Below are 20,150 nucleotides of genomic sequence, written 5' to 3'. Positions count from 1 at the left end.
TGTCGCGCCCCCCAGCCCCCAGGGGGAGTGAGCAGGATTTGAATGTTAGAGCAGCACTCCCGACAGCTGAAGTGTGAGAAAAACTCCGGTTTGACTCCCCGCTCCTGTTGTGGGCTCTTGCCCCAGAGTTAAAGCAGCAGAAGTGGTGTTTGTGGTGGGGGTGGGTTAGGGGAAAGTCGGTGCCGGGTTACCCACCCACCCTCTGCAACCCAGAAGACAGGGAATGTGGGGACCAGCCCCTCAGCTGGAGGAACCCGCGCCTGTCCACTCGACACTTCCAGCACAAGCTCCTCACCTCAGCGAATGAAGACTGTCCTCTCGCCCCAGCCAACGCAGCAAGGTTCATCCGCAAATCTGGTGTTATTGCAAAGTAAGGGCTGTTTCACTGCCGCCGGGTTACGCAGTATTCAGAGCATTTTATATTCAGGGGTTGCGGAAAAGAGACGAACATATATGCGGCATAATCTGCTTACGAATTTCATAGTTATTTTTTACTTGCAAAAGTAGTGATGGCATCGCCAGGCCGGGGTGGTTCAGGAGCTTGCCAGCACTCCAGCTGCTTCCTGAGCTGCAATCGGTAGGATGCCGGTCATTGGCCAGTCTGAGGGACACACCTGTCCCACAGGTTAGAAGTGCAGAACCAAAACAGTTGGTATTAATGGGGCTGGAATTTTAAATTGGTTATACGTGTGTCAGCGTGTAATATGAACATCATGTGCGACTGTGTTAAAATCTAAAAAGTCTCAGCAATGATACTGACTATTAATCAAAGCAATTTGTTTGGTAGTATTTTCCAAAGTGATTTTCTGTAGAATCTCTTCTTGCCAGATCCTGGAACCCACTGAGCGGGGTATGGGGGCATGGTCGGGTAGACATTGCTGATAGTGGGTGTGAATACATTTACACCAGATTACCAGGTTCAGCTGCAACCCGAGGTTACGGCTATTTTGATGGAAAACCAAGTATGCGATCCCAAGGATGAACCAGTAACTGAAGACTACCTAAACGGAGCTATTGGGAATTAAAACCCCATATTCAACTTAGGGACCCTAAATCACTAGGTTCAAAATGGAATAAAGGTTGTGTCCTTTTATTTATACCCTATAAAAAGTATGCATACAGAAGAAAACAAGCTACAGCATCAACTGTACTGAAAGTAGCAATTTTTATTTGAGTTAAAATTATTTACAGGTAACCAAAGACATACTTCATGAAACTGGTACAAACTCTATTTCCTGCCATTTGGCTTTTACTCTGAAAGATTGCAACTGAGAAATACTGTATAAAATAAAAATAGGATCGGATTCTGAAAAGTATTTCTACCATTCTAAATTTCCAATTGCCAATATTTACACAACTATTTACAAAAAGTCATTTTTAAAATTTATTTCAAACTCATTCTGATTATGCCCTCGGATACCCTTTGCAGTCATGTGATTACAACTGAATGGAATGAAAACAATCTAAGTGTAGACGCTGGAGTTTTACTAATGTGAAAAACCCCATGAGTAAATAACAGTGCACAGAGAGTGCTGCCACTAGATCTTGGACCAAGTGGCTGCAATTTCATGTGGAACTGCATCAGAAGTAACCTCCACACCAAAAAAATACTTCAGCAACAGCTCTCATTCACAAAACTACAACCAAACTGGGATTTTGTCATACTGAAACATGTTAACAGGCCAATGGGCAGCTGAATCCTGATAAATGCACACTTAGACGCCTATGAAATTTATCAATTAGAAATTTGCTGCTTAAATACACAAGATATATTGGAAGTCTACAAAACTATAGGAAAACCTTCCAGTTACAGGGCAGCCATTTCACCCATTCCAACTTCCATAAATTGGGAGGATTGGATTACAGGATTGGAGTTGTGCAGGGCCAAAAACAACATGGCCTAGCTGAGAAATAAACTCTTTGAAGTTCTACGGAGTTTTAATTGCCCCTCCCATTAGAACAAATATTTTATAGCATTTCTCTGCTGAATGTCAACTCGTTGAGAAGCAAACTCAAAATTGGTTTAATATCCCACTGCTGGAGACTTTAAACATCAGCCATGTCGCAGATTTCAATTTTAAGATCAACATCTCCTTCCTGAATTCCCAGAGTTGGAGCACATGCACCTCCACTACACAACAGGTTCCAAAACTGCTATCACCTTAAACCGAGGAATGCTATGCAAAGTTCAGGATGTCTAGATTGCGTGCATGTCAACAAATGTAGCAAATGGTTTTGAAACTGGATTAATGCAAGCAAATGAAACGGTTTCTCTGTTCTCACAACAATTAAATTCACACATTCTGCACACTAAACAAAACCAAAGTGAGAAAAATCTTGGATAGATGAGTAATTTAAACAACAGCTGTGGAAAGTATCTGACGTAATGCAATTCTATCCTTATTACAGAGGTGCATTTATGTTGAGGCATCTGTCGGGAGTCCCCAAGCCCAGCAGCAGACTATAAAGTGAATTTAATTCATAGGCACATATTATTTTGTATTAAAAGTACATCTAATGCCACATAATGGATGTGGTTAATTGAAACATTTATTGGACACATTTTCTTCGTTCTCAACTCATTGCAAATGTATTGTAAAGAGGAATATAGTGATAAATGGGGCAATTTAATTACAATCCAGATTTCCAAAATAACTAGCTTAATTTTAATTTTTCAAAACATTATCAGATGATTGGTAATTAAAACCGAGAATGGTTTTCCACAGTTGTTGCACACATGATCAATGAATGCCTGAGCTACAAGTAGACAGGTCTGACCTTTTGTTAAAATAATACTTTGATTTCAAATGATTCTCAATCAGAGAATCACAGGCATGCCAGCTGCATCATAAAGTTTGTGCATATATTCAAGGATCTCAATTTACTCATTAATTTTGGCAACAAAAACTCAGTTATTTTGCAGGAAAACTCGAAATAGTAATTGCTATTGAAATATAACCCTCTATAAAGCTTTAACGGATTATACAGGAAAATGGGAATGGCGATGGTGCCACTCATTGGCGGCTGAATATTCGATCAGGCTGGGCTTTTGAATAACATTTCTTCCCTCATTTGCTTTAATGCAATTTACTTGAAATATATCTCTTCAGATATTCCAACTTAAAAAATCCACTATTGCCACAAATCACTTCAATTCCTCTTCCTACACCAAGTTCCTCTGGTGGAAAACAGAATTAAACGAGTGGAACTTTAAATCACTGTCTGTTGCAGCCAGCGGTTGTGGTGATGGTTACCCATTAGCCCTATGGCATGTGACACCAGCTAAAGACACCATTTACCAGAATCTGTCAACACCTTCCAGTTCAAAACCAAACTTTTAATTGAATTTTATCAACTGACAAAGTTTTCACTATGACTATTTCAGCTCGTCCTCTCGTTCTGGAATGATCTGAAAACCCAAACTTTGGTTTACAATATAATTAATATATTTCTAATTTACATAAATTCTCCAAAGCCATCTATTAAGGCATTTATGTTTTAAATTCTCACCAATACAGTAATTACAAAGTCCCAAACCTTTTATAAATAAATGAACATTGAAAGGGCTCATCTCCCAAAGTAAGTTCAGCTTTAAAAAGTCTCAACTGAGCAGAAAAAAGATAAAATTGTAAAACCAAACCAAATAATTGCAAAAATAAAGGATAGAGTTGACTGAGCTACTGAATGCTTGTTTTCATGCTGTTAGCATGAATGAGGTTCGCCCACTCCCAAAACAAGATCAAAAGAAGGGAGTTTGAAGGGAAGACTGAAAAACCTCAGGGTATGCGGATAATCCCAAGCCAACAAAGAATGCCATTTCCCTCAAGCTATCCATAAAGCAACGTGAACGCAAATAGTGAAAAAAAAGTTGAATTCATGAAACAATTGTTAGAATCGGTGACATTCTTCAATTGAGACACAAGCAAAAGTTGTCACCTTTTGGTAAATTTCCTCCTTGGTAAATGATATGGAGACTCCTGCCCATAAACATCTATTTCTATTCCCAAACTCAATGCACAGCTCCAGAAGCATTTACAAATATAAAAGTATATTTCCAAAACATCACCAGAATAACTTTATACAGCTGGGTTAGGAAGTGTGGAAATATCCAGCTGCAGATTACCAGAAATCTTTATTTATCAGATGTGGAATGGATTTTGAGCAACATCAGTACCTGCTAATTGAAATGTATCCAAACTTGATCACCCAGCAGCACAGGTTGTAGATTTAAAAGTTTTAATACAACACCGAATAGTAATTTGAGCCCGTGCCATTTTCAGGACAATTGCAGCATTGAGGCAATCCTGCATATTAATGTTGACATTACCCGATTCTACAAAGAGTGAAGCACTGATGATCCATCCACAGCTAAAAGCAATTTTTGCCCAGGGCCCATATGAACACGTCATGTTCAAATGCACAGCTTTATAAATTTGGGCTTTAATAACTTGATTTGAAAACTGGGGAGAGAGAAAACCTACAGGAATGGTTGCAACAAAATATTTAGTCAATTACACCCATCATATCAGTCAGGTACCTGAATTGGCAGCTACCCATGACCAGGAAGATCTCTCTCCTTCCCAGATAACAATGAACTGCATTTTTTTAAAATCCGAGGAATCAAGCTGTAAATACAGACTTAAATTGAATAAATTATCAATGTCTCCATTTAATTTGAAGCCTAGTACTAAATGAATACTACAATGTTTGGGTTAGAAGCAGATCAGAATACATTAATGCTTCAAAATTGTGCCAAACTTGGAATATGAACAATGGAAATATGGTTCCTCCATGACAATGACTGAGTAGGGTAACTGGGGTAATAATTCAGAATTCCAATATTTATCGAAAACCAAGATTTGGCTATAGCAAATAGAAGCACACTAATTAAAAGAACCAGTGTCGAATCTATGCAGATTACAATCCAGAATTAAACTGAAGTTGTATCTGATTAAAACTATTAAAAGTGTCTTCACAAATATAAAAATGGCTTTAAAATCTCAGACCCAGGACTCTTATTTGAGAACAATTACAGTTGATGAGAATATTTATCAACCTAAAAACATTTAGAGGCTGAGACACCAACATCCACAAGAAGTCAAGAACTATGACAGGAACTGTGCTCACAGCTTTCAACAACTGACTGAAGTGAATATAAGTAAAGCTATGAACCTCAATTTGAGTAATCTGGGTAAACTGCAGGAACAGTCTTTAAAACAATGCAGCAATTTTCTTTTTTAAATTCAAGAAAACCTATTCCATGTGGGCTACTAAACTTTGTGTGGCCTCTCCAAAACAAAATTAGAATTTACACAAGGTGAATCCTGGAAGAAACACCATAGCAGCTGGAACGTCTGATAACAGGACCATACTCTTCAAGCAACAGGATGTCTGATACCTTGACCCAGTAGGAAAATAGGTCTTCAAGCAATAATTGGAAAAAAAACTGCTGCAACAAACACTGCGAAAGTATGCTCCACTCACCCAATATATATGTTGTGTCTCTACTAATTCTGATTCATTTTGAACACAGATGTATTTCCATATACCCATAACTGTCAAGCTGGCACTATGCAGCTTAAGACCAGATTAGTCAAGATCAAATCATGAGCTTTCGATCATCATAATTAAAATTATTCTTGGGAAATGGGAGGTGCAGAAATACTACATTTACAAGAAAAACAAGCATGAACATCAGTGAAGAAAAGCAGCAAGGTTCACGGCCAATATCACTGACATGGCTTGAATTAGGCACTGCAACAAACTACTCAGGCGGAAAGAGTGCCTTCACACCCCTCCCCTAATGGGGATATTTCTATGTTCGCCTACCCTAAAACAGGAAGACCTGTAAGAAAGACTCATTCAGCCACCTGCTATTAAGTTAAGTTGAGCAAGAACTGGCATCTGCTCCTCCAGGATATAGATTCTTGGCATGGTAACATGCACAAGCTGAAGAGAGGTTATAGCACACACCAAACCTGGCTTTCAGTTTCTTGAGATTAAACAGAAGTGGGAATAGATCCCTTAAGAGGGCATAATAAATGAACAAAGTGCATGTTATCCAACAGGCTTAAAAAAAACTGTTTCCTTGCACACTCCACATTCAGTCCAGACTGTTGATGATCGATCCTGGACAGAAGCTGGACACTTACCTGCAGGAGGAGGGGCTAGATTCTGGGACCATTCTTTATACATCTCTGAACCTTAATAATAAGCAGTATTGACAATCCCTAGGAATGGCCCTGGAGACTGACGAGTCACAAAATAAAGGCAGGGAGCAAAACAATGGGGATGGAGAAAGACATATAATTTTATTGTAATATATATCATCTGCATAGTTCTTAATCGCCCTGAATAAAATAACTTCCCTGACCAACAGCTTAGAGGTGAGGTTTCACAATCAGCCTAAGTCTGATGTAATCAGAAACTGAAGACTGGCTAAACAGCAGACACACGAGACCTGTTTCACACAAAATCGACTTGTGCCAACGTCTTACCAAATAGTTCCAGCAGATGGTTCTGCTCATTTTGGAAGGACAGTTAAGCAGACACTCGATTATCTTGGTCTATAATTTCTCCAATCTACATTCCCAGGTATTTCTCAAAATGTCACTGGAGGGAATGGAACACAGCACTTTGGGCATACTGCAGCAAAATGGAGGTCACTCAGGTCAACTACAGTTAAGCAAATGCAAAACAATTTTTTTTTCTACTGCCATTATTTTACCTTAATTCCAATTTCAAAACAGCATCCCCTAATGATCAGTGCACCGTTTCCACTTGTCCCACCAACTTCCTTTATTGCCTCAAAGAGACAATACATAAAGCCAATTTGTTGATGAACTGTGAGCAGCTTTTTGCAACAAACATTTATTATGGAGACCCTCTAATTAAAAATAAAATGCACACAGTATCCTGAAAGACAGGAGACACCAGTCTATGTTCGGTTAGAAGTTGGGTTCCTGAGGTTAACATATTGTGCCGCCTCCTGGTCCTCTTCAGCGTTTCTTTCATGTTACATAATTGTTTTAAATTTGAGAGCATCAATGAGGGATGTTCAATATCTGGTGAAAAATATGCCAACTTCTCAGCAAGTTACAAAACAATTTGTCCTCTTTGCTGTTACTGCTGATTATCAATTAGTAATTACCATTAAAATCCAGCTACTGTAAGGCTGGCTGGATCATACTTCTCACTAAGTAAAAGCAGCAATTAAATTAATTCCTAATCACTTTTTTAAAAAACAAACAAAATGACAGGAGTAGGGTGAAACTTGGTTGATTACCATAAGGATCAGGATACTTTGTCAATGCTTATCCCAATCCTTCAGTGATTGGTTTTCCACAACTAAATAATTAATACTTGTGATCATCCACACAAGTACACTGAACAGATAGCCTTGAACCAGAACATACTCCCGCCTCAACGATCTTCAGAGCAAGCTTCTTCCAATGTTGTCAAGGAAAAACAGCATTTCTTTCCATGAAAACCTTTCAGATTCAGAAGCACAAGTAGCATTAGAATGGTGAGGCAAAGAATGGTCTCCTCCTGTGGTGTAGTTCTGATGGCGAGGCCACAAGCTGTAAATCTCAATGGAAAGTCTCAAGATGAGAACACTGTCGAACAAATCCAACGTCCACTTACACATTTCCAGGTCTTGGCTCCTTCGCCAGTCGAACATTAATTGAATACAGTTCCCACTGTACTCTGTGACGCGATGGAGAATTCAGCTTGCATTTTTGCTATGGATGTTCAGATTGAGAAGGTGCAAAATGAGTCCATTTGGTAAATTGAAGTATTGATGCAATCTCAAATCCAACAGAAAAAGAAAGTTTCTGTAGGGTCGCTTGCTGACAGGTGCAGCATGAAGTCTAAAAGGGTAATCTTCCACAGCATTATTTTCATTGTAAATCATGCCCCAGGGAGGATTAGTTGCACCAAGTTTTCCCTCATATTACTTTCTTTAACAGTCCAAAGTTCTTTTGTCAGTATCAAAATTAAACCAGTTACCATCTAGAAGGTTAAATCAGACTGGACATCCTGTGAAGGTCAGTGAGTATGGGTAGACTGTCAGCTTTTGGAGCAAATCCATTACCTGATCACAAGATGAGATAGATGTCTGCCAATTTAGACTGTCCCAAATCGAGGACAGAAACGTAGCTGAGCCCCTGGTCTTACCGGTGAACATTACTGCCTTCAGGACTCGGAAGTTTGGTTTTTAATCTTGTGGAAAGAAACCATCAACTTCAGAATTTAAGACATTTAACATTTTCAACACGGCTATTGGTAGACCTACCGATACAATGATTCAACTTTACCGCCCACCCTGGAACACATTTCCCTATTAGACCAGTTTGATATGGAAATTAAGGTGCATCTGTGCTCTCTCAGATCTCCTGGATTAGCTGCAAAATCTTCACAGCTAATTCAATTTAGAGGAGAGAGGAGAAGAGAATGGAGTGATAGTGGAGACGGCACATGCCAATAGCTACCTCCTCTGCTCTGTAGGATTGCCCTGTATCCTGAAATTATCAGCGAAGGCAGCGGAAATTTCAACTAAACCTAAAAATATTATCAGCAAGATCAGATTTGGACCTGCCCTGTTCTCGTGAAAACTCAGCTGAAGGAAATTTAGCTGAGAGCCAATATATTTAGATCATGAACCTATGACTGCATTTCACATACCGGTACTTCCTGTTCTCCAGATCTGACTATTTCCTGTATTTGATACAACTAAAGACAAGAATTTCCTGCATTAGGTGAGTTTCTGAAGAAAATGAACATGGTTTCACTCCAGTCTTCAAACTCACAGCTGCTTCTGGATGGTTCTCAGTATTACATAGTCAGACTCAAAAACAGACCAGGATATCAACACATTCAAAGTGGAAACAAAGACTAGTCACAACCCAAATTTGGCAAATAATTATTAAAGGATAGCAGCTGATAGCTCTGCAGCACTCTAGCAGTTACCCTGAAATACGCACCTTACTTGTACAATTCTCTATAGCCCCACTGATACTCCATCCCACAGATAATCCCAGGTAACTGAATACAAAGTCAGGCTTGGAATTAGCCATGGCTGACGTGCTTTCCCAGTTGAACTCTGAAATGATTTTACTTTCGAATAAAGGCTTTTGAACCAAATACTCATCCAATACGTGATGTCACAGTATTCTTGACAAATCCAGATTGTTATTGATAGCTTATTAGGGGCCATTCATTTTAATGCAAGCTGAACAGACCAGAGGAATTAGAGCAAGTCTCATCAACTTTTATAATAATTATATATCTGTATTAAGCAACTCTATATATAGATCACGAGTCAAAACGTAAACAGCTCAAATCTGTTCAGCTTGCAGTAAAGCAAATAACCATTCTAGAGGGTTGCATAACTTTTCTGGTGGAAGGTGAGTTCGTTGTCAATCCCCCACATACTCCATGTTCATGACCAATGATTACCATAAACAATCTCTCCATTTATAAGGTAACCATAACAAAAACATGTATGGCGCAAGATTTATTCCATACCCACACTAGACCCATAAATTTGATCAATGAAAAATCACTAAATACTCTGGTATGACCAAGGTCATTAACTTCAATTCTGAATTTTGATGTTGCAGGATAGAACCTCCAAATGATAAGAATGAGGTTGATTGTAACCCTATGGGTATGGAATAATTAGCTCTATATACTACCATCACATTTGCCCAATAACAAAAAAATAAAAAGCACATGTCATTCATCCTCAGATCTGCCTTTTCCTCATTTCACTCAACCGGACTGAATCTGCTCGGTCAGTCAAGCACTGCTTGTTTTGGTCAGACTGTGCAATGGCCATGGTTTCCTTCAGAAGCAAGATCACTGACAAAGCAGGGTGCGACATTCCTTTGGAGTTTTCCTCATTTGGACAGTGGGGATGGGTGGAGTGGTCTTTTCCATAGGAGCTGGTTGACGAGGGAGCGGTTAACTCCAAGGGACAGAGCACAGCCTATCTGCAGCAGAAACCCATTGTCCTTTAGCAGTGATCCAGGTATTCAATCACTCGTGAGATGGACTTCTGTCCCGTCGTTCCCACAGCACACTGGAGGGAGGAGAGAAAATATATGAGACGCATGGTGCAGATGGTTGACTCATAGGTAGGTATTTGTAAGAGGCTTCCCCACCGTCACAACACATCAGTTCCATCCTACTGTGTAACATTTAAGATTTAAAAAAAAAAAAAAAAAGGATTTTGTAAAAGAGTAAATTTCCCAGTAAAAATAAACAAAACTAAAACCACACACTTGTTTGTATGTATCACAAAATGAGTCAATTAAACTGGGAGAGCTTGCTGAAATCTTTTCACGGTCATGCGAGCAGAGTTGTCACTATCAGCTACCAGTTTCTTCTCAGAGGGTCATTAGACTTTGGAATTCTCTTCCCCATTGAGCAGCAGTGGAAGCAAAGTCATTGAATATATTCAAGATTGATTTACAGATTTTTGATCGACAAGGGAGTCAAGAATTATAGGGGGCAGATACGAATTGCAGTAAGGGTAGTATCAGGTCAATCAAAGAAAAAAGAAAAGGAACAGGCCCTTTGGCCCTCCAAGTCTGCACCGATCATGATGCCTATCCAACCTTAAACCTTCTGCACTTCCGGAGTCCATCTGCTCTAGTCCCATTCTATTTATGTATTTGTAAAGACGTCGCTTAAATGTCACGATCATATCTGCTTCCACCACCTCCTCCAGCAGCAAGCTCCAGGCACCACTACCCTCTGGTGTAAAAAACTTCCCTCGCACATCTCTAAACTTTGCCCCTCACACCTTAAACCTATAGCCCTCAGTAATTGACTCTTCCACCCTGGGAAAAAGTTTCTCACTATCCGCTCTGTCTATGCCCCTCAATTTTGTAGACTTCTATCTGGTCGCCCCTCAACCTCCGTCATTCCAGTGAGAACAACAGAGTTTATCCAACTTCTCCTCATAGCTAATGCCCTCCATACCAGGAATCATTCTGGTAAACCTCTTCTGTACCCTCTCCAAAGCTCCACATCCTTCTGATAGTGTTGCGACCAAAACTGAACACTATAAGTGTGGCCTAATTAAGGTTCCATGCAGCTGCAGCATGACTTGCCAATTTTTATACACAGTGCCTCGGCCGATGAAGGCAAGCATGCTATATGCCTTCTTGACTATCTTCTCCACCTGCATTGCCACTTTGTGACCTGTGGACCTGCAAGTCCAGATTCTTCTGCCTGTCAATACTCTTAAGGATTCTGCCATTTACTGCATATTTCCCACCTGTATTAGACTTTCCAAAATCCATTACCTTACATTTGTCCGGATTAAACGCCATCTGCCATCACTCCGCCCAAGTCTCTAACCAACCTATATCCTGCTGTATCATCAGACAGTCCTCATCGCTATTCACAATTCTACCAGCCTTTGTGTCGTCCGTAAACTTACTAATCAGACCAGTCACATTTTCCTCAAAATCATTTATATAAACTACAAACAGAAAAAGGTCCCAGCACTGATCCCTGTGGAACACGAGTCACAGAATCCCATTGAGATGGATAGAAAGCTGGTTAGCAGACAGGAAGCAAAACATGGAATAAATGGTCATTTTACTGATTGGCAGGCAGTGACTAGTGGGGTACCGCAGGGATCTGTGCTAGGACCCCAACTGTTCACACTATATATTAATAATGATTTGGACGAGAGAACTAGATGTATTGTCTCCACATTTGCAGATGATACAAGTTGGGTGGGAGGGTGATCTGTGAGGAGGATGCAGAAATACTTCAGCAGGATTTGGCCAGGCTGAGTGAGTGGGCAGATGGTAGATGCAGTATAATGTGGATCAATGTGTGGCCATCGGCTTCAGTAGCAAAAATAGGAAGGCAGATTATTTAAATGGGTGTAATTTGAGAGAGGTGGATACTCAGCAATATCTTGGTGTCCTCGTGCATCAGTCGCTGAAAGTAAGCGCACAGGTATAGCAGGTATGTTGCCCTTCAGGGGCTGGTTTAGCACAAGGCTAAATCGCTGGCTTTGAAAGCAGACCAACCCAGGCCAGCAGCACGGTTCAATTCCCGTACCAGCCTCCCCGAACAGGCGCCGGAATGTGGCGACTAGGGGGTTTTCACAGTAACTTCATTAGAAACCTACTTGTGACAATAAGCGATTATCGTTATATCACAGCGAGAGGATTTGAGTATAGGAATGGAGATGTTTTACTGCAATTGTATAGGGCATTTGTGAGGCCACACCTGGAGTATTGTGTGCAGTTTTGGTGTCCTTGCTATGGAGTGACTGCAGCAAAGGTTTACCAGACTGATTCCTGGGATGGTGAGACTGTCATATGAGGAGAGACTAAGTCGGTTAGGATTACATTCATTGGAGTTTAGAAGAATGAGAGGGGATGTGATAGAAACTTATAAAATTCCAACAGGATTAGACAGGTTAGATTTAGAAAGAATGTTCCCGATGGTGGGACAGTGCAGAACTAGGGATCATAGTTTGAGGACTTCTAGGGCTCAGGTGAGCAATAATCTCACCCAGAGAGTGGTGAATCTGTGGAATTCACTACCACAGAAAATAGTTGAGGCCAAAATGTTGTGTAATTGCAGGAAGGAATTAGATACAGCTCTTGGGCTAAAGAGATCAAGGGATATGGGGGGGGGGGGGGGGGCAGGATCATGGTATTGAACTTGATGGTCAGCCATGATAATAACGAATGGCAGAGCAAGCTCAAAGGGCTGAATGGCCTCATCCTGCTTCTATTTTCTATGTTTCTAGGTAAGATGGTTTTCCTCCCGAAGAAACAAGTTGAATAGAATTCATAGAGTAGAAAAGAAAATGATGATAAACAGGAGCATCTGTCACTGTTCTAATGAGGTATTGTTAAAAATATCTGTTGTGGGGCAGTGTTGGAGAAAGAGACACAGCAAAGTAAGGACAACTCTTCACGTCTGTGGGTGTTTGCCAGAAACCAGAATTTGAGCTTTCCACTGGAGCAGAGCACCAATTTCCCATTGAAATGAATATCTGCATTTGTCACTCGGCCAACTCTCACACTTACCGTAAGATTCATGAAATTCAAAAACTTATGCAACATCTCAGTCATAATGGAGAAGTCACCTTCAGGTAAAAGCTCCCTCACAGTAGTGACATTAACCTAAAAGAACATAAAAAACATTAAGATTCAGGGAAATGTTGGGTTTTAGCATCAGTTTTAGAGCTTGGGATAGACAGTAGTTCACAGAATCCTAGAATCCCTACAGTGCAAGGAGGCCATTCGGCCCATCGAGTCTGCACCAATCCTCTGAAAGAACACTCCATCCAAGCTCGCTCCCCCACCCTATCCCTGCAACACTATAATAATAATAATAATCGCTTATTGTCACAAGTAGGCTTCAATGAAGTTACTGTGAAAAGCCCCTAGTCGCCACATTCCGGCACCTGTTCGGGGAGGCAACCCCACTACAACCCCACCTAACTTTTGGATACGAAGGAACAATTTTAGCATGGACAATCCACCTAACCTGTATATATTTGGACTGTGGCAGGAAACAGGAGCAATCCACATAGATACAGGGAGAATGTGCTAACTCCACACAGTCACCCAAGATTGGAATCAAACCCGGTCTCTGGCCGTGAGGCAGCAGTACTAACCACTGCGCCACCATGACCGGTCACATGTAGACAGATCCAGCTCACCACCCAGGATAATTGGTATTAAATGGGTTAATTCAGGACATGGCAATTTAGGAATAATTACTAAGGGCCATCACACTACCTACCCAGCTTCCAGATACCAAAACAATTATAATTACCAGTATCTTGGACTAGAATGCGGGGGGGGGGGTTCAGCCAGGGTGCTGACTGCTACTGTTGGAAGTGCACGTGGTGTCAGAGTTGGCCGTGGTACCCAGTTATCAATATCCTGTTGATACTCACAGTCAGGCAGGAAGTGGTAATGGAAGCACAGGCAACACCATGGAACTGGACCCCAGCCACAATCTGTGACAACATGACAACTAACAATTACAGACTCCTGCCCCCAAATAAACTATGGACTCTGATGTGCTCTGCTCAAATCATGACTCGCCTGTCTGCACTGCTTATTTATAAATAAAAAATTAAATTAGTAAACAGAACATAAAACAGGTTTTGATTCAAAACCATCGCCAAAAGGTGATGCCCTTACTCACCGGACTTTCTTGACAGAGGCAACCAAGAAGCAGTGCTGTGTATGAGGCCACAATGCAGTCCTCCATGTGCTTTCCAGCATGCTGCAGGGCTGGAAAAGATGATACAAATTTATCCAACACTTTTCAACAACAGTGCAGCTGCATTGGTGGGATTGGTGGAAGTGGAGGTGGGAATATTGAGGGGGAGGGGGGGAAAGAAGTTTGGGTCTGAGGTTTCAAATGATGAAAGCATTGTTAGAGTATGCTAGCACTGCCCTGTTGTCACAAGGATTCATACCTTGTCTCATACACATTTTAAATGCAACATTTGTTGGCACCCTGCTTTGAACATTTGAGCTTCAAGGGCTGGTTTTTGTTTTTGCTCTCAATTAAAAATGAAAATCGCTTATTGTCACAAGTAGGCTTCAAGTGAAGTTACTGTGAAAAGCCCCAAGTCGCCACATTCCGGCGCCTGTTCGGGGAGGCTGGTACGGGAATTGAACCCGCGCTGCTGGCCTTGGTCTGCTTTACAAGCCAGCTGTTTAGCCCACTGTGCTAAACCAGCCCCTAAATGGCAGCCAACAGTAAAATCGAGGAGCCAATGAATCTTGGATGAACTTTATTTAATGCTCAGTTTCCCCAACTGTCCTGATTTCTGCAGAACAATTAAAATAAACACAGCTCACAATGTTCCTCACTCCAGCATTTAAATGCCTAAAATACAGTAAGCATTGAGTTTTGCTAATGTACAAGGTGTGAAACAACAAGTTTATCAAATTCAGCAGATTGACTGAGATTATTATTATTAATTTGTTAGAACAGTGATTACATCAAAGACAACTTATGTTCCAGAAATTACATCCTGGGGTCAAATCAGAAATCAAACAGAACAAAATATCAGCTTTGGGCATCTGCTTATTGTAGTGGCAAGCAAATGCATGGTTATTTAGTGAACTTCAATGGTGTATATCCAGTGTTAGAGACAATAGCATCCAATAGTTATTGCAAATATAAAGGGAACCTCATTAAAAAGAAAATGCTACACAGATGGTTCCAACGTGAGGAAAATCAGATAAAATGCCTTCGCTTAGCGCTCCACAAACTGTTTTGTACAGTAAGCAGTGGTCAGGAGAAAGGAAATGGAGTGAGCAGCCAGGGATGATTGCTCCTCTGTGTTAAGCACAAGCCAGGCGGCAATGGAACTTGCAGCTATACTAAACTCATGGCTCCGACCACTGCAAGTAAAGCAGAAAAGGTCGGATTAATCCGATAGAGGTGTAGATTCCAGATGTGGCCAAAGATTTGTGGTTAATACTTCTGAAAGATAAACTGTTCTTGTATGCTCTGATTTTCCAGCCAAATTTCCTTCTGGAACAAGTCAGTTTAATTTCTCCATTTGCGTTTGGAGCTATAACTAATTTCTGCCGCACTCCTTCACAGGGAACGCAAAACAAGCTTAAAAATACGAGAGAAAGCAACACCTTGAAGGACACAAATACCAGAACTGCAGCTGAAAGTCTTGAATCTGGGTAATAACAAATGACAAATGCAACCTTTTTCTATGCTATCAATACGGAGCTGATGCTAACAGACTTCGTGATCTTATTCTGTGCTGAGCAGAGCACAGAATGATCACTTGTGGCATGAAGAACATATTGAATGCAGAACCTGGACAAAGGTAGATATTAGATCATAAGATGTAGGAGAAGAATTAGGCCATTGGGCCCATCGAGTCTGCCCCGCCATTCGATCAGGGCTGATATGTTCCTCATCCCCATTCTCTGGCCTTCTCCCCATAACCCCTGATCCCCTTATCAACCAAGAAATCACCATATTAATCACGAGCACCAGATTTGTGATTGAGGTGCTTTTACCTACAGGGTTACAGACCACGAGCTGGATGGTGAAATCAGACAGAATAGTTATTTCTCAGAACATCAGAACTAGCAACAGGATTGGGAAATTTAGCCTCTCGAGCCTGCTTCACTGTTCAATATGATCATGGCTGATTTCATCATGGCCTCAATTCTTCCGTCCTGCCCGTTCTCCATAACCCTTCAACCCATTACCAATTAAAGATCTGTCTAATTCCTCCTCAAATGTACTCACTGCCCCAGTATCCACCGCACTGAGGTAGCAAATTCCACAGACTCACAACCCTTTGGGAGAAGCAGTTTCTCCTCATCTGTTTTAAATTTGCTAACTCTTAACCTGAGACTATGACCTCTCGTTCCAGAATGAGACAAAGCATCTGCTCCACGTCAAAGTCATCTTATATACCTCAGTTTAAGAGATGCCACTACTTAACAGCACAGCCCAAGAAAACACACAAACCTGCCTCATTCTTTTGTGCCAAGTGAATCTCCCAACAAGGGCTGTCAAAGCCCTCCTCCTCTGAGAAAGCTAATGGAGATCAGCAGCACGATAAACATAGATTGAATACTGATGGGATATCTGCCAATTACAGCTGGTAATAACATTGCCACCATCTTGTAGTTAAGGGCGAAAGGCAAATTACCACATTCATTTAACAAATCCAACACCTGTGCAGAAGGAACTGGAAGTTCTCAACTGTATCATTCATTTACGGTAAAATGATATAATATATATATAGTGATATAGTGTAGATTTATTTGTTCTTAAGGGCAGCACGGTAGCATTGTGGATAGCACAATGCTTCACAGCTCCAGGGTCCCAGGTTCGATTCCGGCTTGGGTCACTGTCTGTGCGGAGTCTGCACGTCCTCCCCGTGTCTGCGTGGGTTTCCTCCGGGTGCTCCGGTTTCCTCCCACAGTCCAAAGATGGCAGGTTAGGTGAATTGGCCAATGATAAATTGCCCTTAATGTCCAAAATTGCCCTTGGTGTTGGGTGGAGGTGTTGAGTTTGGGTAGGTTGCTCTTTCCAGGAGCCGGTGCAGACTCAAAGGGCCGAATGGCCTCCTTCTGCACTGTAAATTCAATGATAATCTATGATTAATCTAGGACAAAGGTTCGGCACAACATCGTGGGCCGAAGGGCCTGTTCTGTGCTGTATTTTCTATGTTCTATTCACTAGAAGCCTCAGAAAAGATGGCTCAAATGAAGTGAATGAGCACAATGCTTTATGGAAATGACTAAAGACGAGCAAATACTTTAAAAGCAAGAAGAGTATAAAATAAATTCACCAATATAGGGATAACATTTTATTTTGAAGCTCTTAATTGCGGAAATATCTTTCTTACCTTTATTCAGGTCAATTTCTTCATCCTCTTCCTCCTTCTTTTCATTCTCGCTCTTGGTACAGTTTTCTGACTGCACCCATTCCAGTGACCCAGCGGTTTCCTGCCACTGGCCACTCTGGTCCTGAGGTGGCACTGGTGTGTCTTTAATAAAGTCATCGGTCTCAGTCTCTGCAAGGCGGGCTGCTCGCTCTCGCTGCAGGAATAGCTGTCAGAAAAAACAAACATATTCCCATTAAATCAAGTGTGAACATGCAGAAAGATGCAAGAAAAAAATATTAAGAAGGCCTGTACCATTTTACATGTCTATTAAATATCAACAGCAAGGAAACATGCGGAGATGCCAATCTCCGGACATTCGTTATATACCAGAGCAACAGCTTCAGCTCTTGCAATTTTTTAAAATGTTGAAATCAAAGCAATGAAATCAAGTCAAAATAAAAAATTAAAGTTCTGTCCATGCAGCTGAATTTCTACCCCTGGCAGGACACCCGTTGTATCTGCCTGCAGCTCTGCGCATGTGTTTGCAGAATCCTCAGCAGCAGGTTAACTCAGACAAATACAGAAGTAACTGGTAGTGCAAGATTTGACCACTGGATGACTTTCAACTCAGGCTTGATAATTCCCTGCCCAGATGTGGAATGTGTCTGGAGAATAAATCTTCTTCCGAGGATAACTCTTCACTACCTCTATTTAATATCAAGAAACTTAGAAAGCTCAAACTTAAGCATGTTAAATCAGAATAGAAGCAAACCAATCTGTAAAACTTGGAAGGGCAAATTGGAGAACATACAGAAGCGAAACAGACTGTTTGGCCCAACTGATGTTTATCCGCCACAGGAGCATCCACCCAGCCATCTTCATCACACCCTGCAGCAGACAACAGGAGACTAAAGCGTGGGAAAGTAGCACAGGATGGCACACACACCAGCCTCAGGAGGGATTTCTCAGCCCACTCAATAAGTCTCTACTTTCCAAAATCCACATTGTTATACTTCTAATCATTGAAACAAAGGCTCAAAACATGAACTTGTTCATCTAGCTCAAGCAATTGAGATGCTCTCAGTACAGGTAGTCAAATACTGAGTCAGTAAATTAGCATCTCCTAAACCCTCTATTGGAAACGCTAAATATAGTTCATGAATCAGCAGTAATGGGCAGCAGAGTTTCATCTCACCAGCTGGCACTTCGATTATTTTATATAGATGGAAGGGCACATTGCTTTTAGAAACAGACAAAGCTACTTCCATGATTTTCAATTAGAACATAGAACATTACAGCGCAGTACAGGCCCTTCGGCCCTCGATGTTGCGCTGACCTGTGAAACCACTCTAAAGCCCACCTACACTATTCCCTTATCGTCCATATGTCTATCCAATGACCATTTGAATGCCCTTAGTGTTGGCGAGTCCACTACTGTTGCAGGCAGGGCATTCCACACCCTTACTACTCTCGGAGTAAAGAACCTACCTCTGACATCTGTCCTATATCTATCTCCTCTCAATTTAAAGCTATGGCCCCTCGTGCTAGACATCACTATCCGAGGAAAAAGGCTCTCACTGTCCACCCTATCCAATCCTCTGATCATCTTGTATGCCTCAATTAAGTCACCTCTTATCCTTCTTCTCTCTAACGAAAACAGCCTCAAGTCCCTCAGCCTTTCCTCATAAGATCTTCCCTCCATACCAGGCAACATTCTGGTAAATCTCCTCTGCATCCTTTCCAATGCTTCCACATCCTTCCTATAATGTGGCGACCAGAATTGCACGCAATACTCCAAATGCGGCCGCACCAGAGTTTTGTACAGCTGCAACATGACCTCATGGCTCCGAAACTCAATCCCTCTACCAATAAAAGCTAACACACCGTACGCCTTCTTAACAACCCTCTCAACCTGGGTGGCAACTTTCAGGGATCTATGTACATGGACACCGAGATCTCTCTGCTCATCCACACTGTCAAGAATCTTACCATGAGCCCAGTACTCTGTCTTCCTGTTATTCCTTCCAAAATGAATCACCTCACACTTTTCTGCATTAAACTCCATTTGCCACCTCTCAGCCCAGCGCTGCAGCTTATCTATGTCTCTGTAACTTGTAACATCCTTCCTCACTGTCCACAACTCCACCGACTTTGACATCTGAAATTTACTCACCCATCCTTCTACGCCCTCCTCCAGGTCATTTATAAAAATGACAAACAGCAGTGGCCCCAAAACAGATCCTTGTAGTACACCACTAGTAACTGAACTCCAGTCTGAACATTTGCCATCAACCACCACCCTTTGTCTATTCCAGCTAGCCAATTTCTGATCCAAACTGCTAAATCACCCTGAATCCCATGCCTCCGTATTTTCTGCAGTAGCCTACCGTGGGAACCTTATCAAACGCTTTACTGAAGTCCATATACACCACATCAACTGCTTTACCCTCATCCACCTGTTTGGTCACCTTCTCAAAAAATTCTTACAGGCAGTCAGATTGGACAGGGTACCGGAGACCCTTAGATTTATATATCATTAATATATACCAATACCCACCTGCACCAAGGCCTCGATCGCTCGCACCTGTCCTTCCATCCTTAAGCTATCGTTTCCATCCACAGCACAGAACGAGTCAAAGGAACAAGGTGTTTCCATATCGACAAGACAATGTCTATTGCGAGCACTATGCTCAACAAGGTTAATCAGCAGACCAAGTCCCTGTAGAAGGCAAACACCAGTCACTTCACCTTAAATAGCCAATCACACAGA

General features: G+C 41.5%; 1 protein-coding gene across 1 annotated transcript in view; it reads right to left on the bottom strand.

Annotated features, from left to right (window-relative positions):
• Window positions 1–1,146: 1,146 nt before the first annotated feature.
• LOC140403474 (wings apart-like protein homolog) overlaps window positions 1,147–20,150 on the bottom strand; it is an 80,605-nt gene continuing 61,601 nt past the window's right edge. The window contains exons 10-14 of the mRNA XM_072491374.1: window positions 19,938–20,099; window positions 17,402–17,606; window positions 14,203–14,291; window positions 13,071–13,166; window positions 1,147–10,084 (exon numbers count right to left, since the gene is read on the bottom strand). Of these exons, the coding sequence (XP_072347475.1) occupies window positions 10,019–10,084; window positions 13,071–13,166; window positions 14,203–14,291; window positions 17,402–17,606; window positions 19,938–20,099 (618 nt within the window). The 3' untranslated portion in view covers window positions 1,147–10,018. The remainder of the gene's footprint in view (window positions 10,085–13,070; window positions 13,167–14,202; window positions 14,292–17,401; window positions 17,607–19,937; window positions 20,100–20,150) is intronic.

The sequence above is a fragment of the Scyliorhinus torazame genome, chromosome 28, assembly GCF_047496885.1.
Source record: "Scyliorhinus torazame isolate Kashiwa2021f chromosome 28, sScyTor2.1, whole genome shotgun sequence".
In the NCBI taxonomy this organism is placed as follows: Eukaryota; Metazoa; Chordata; class Chondrichthyes; order Carcharhiniformes; family Scyliorhinidae; genus Scyliorhinus; species Scyliorhinus torazame.
Note: the sequence above shows the minus strand (reverse complement) of the source record. Positions and strands in the feature narration are given on the sequence as shown.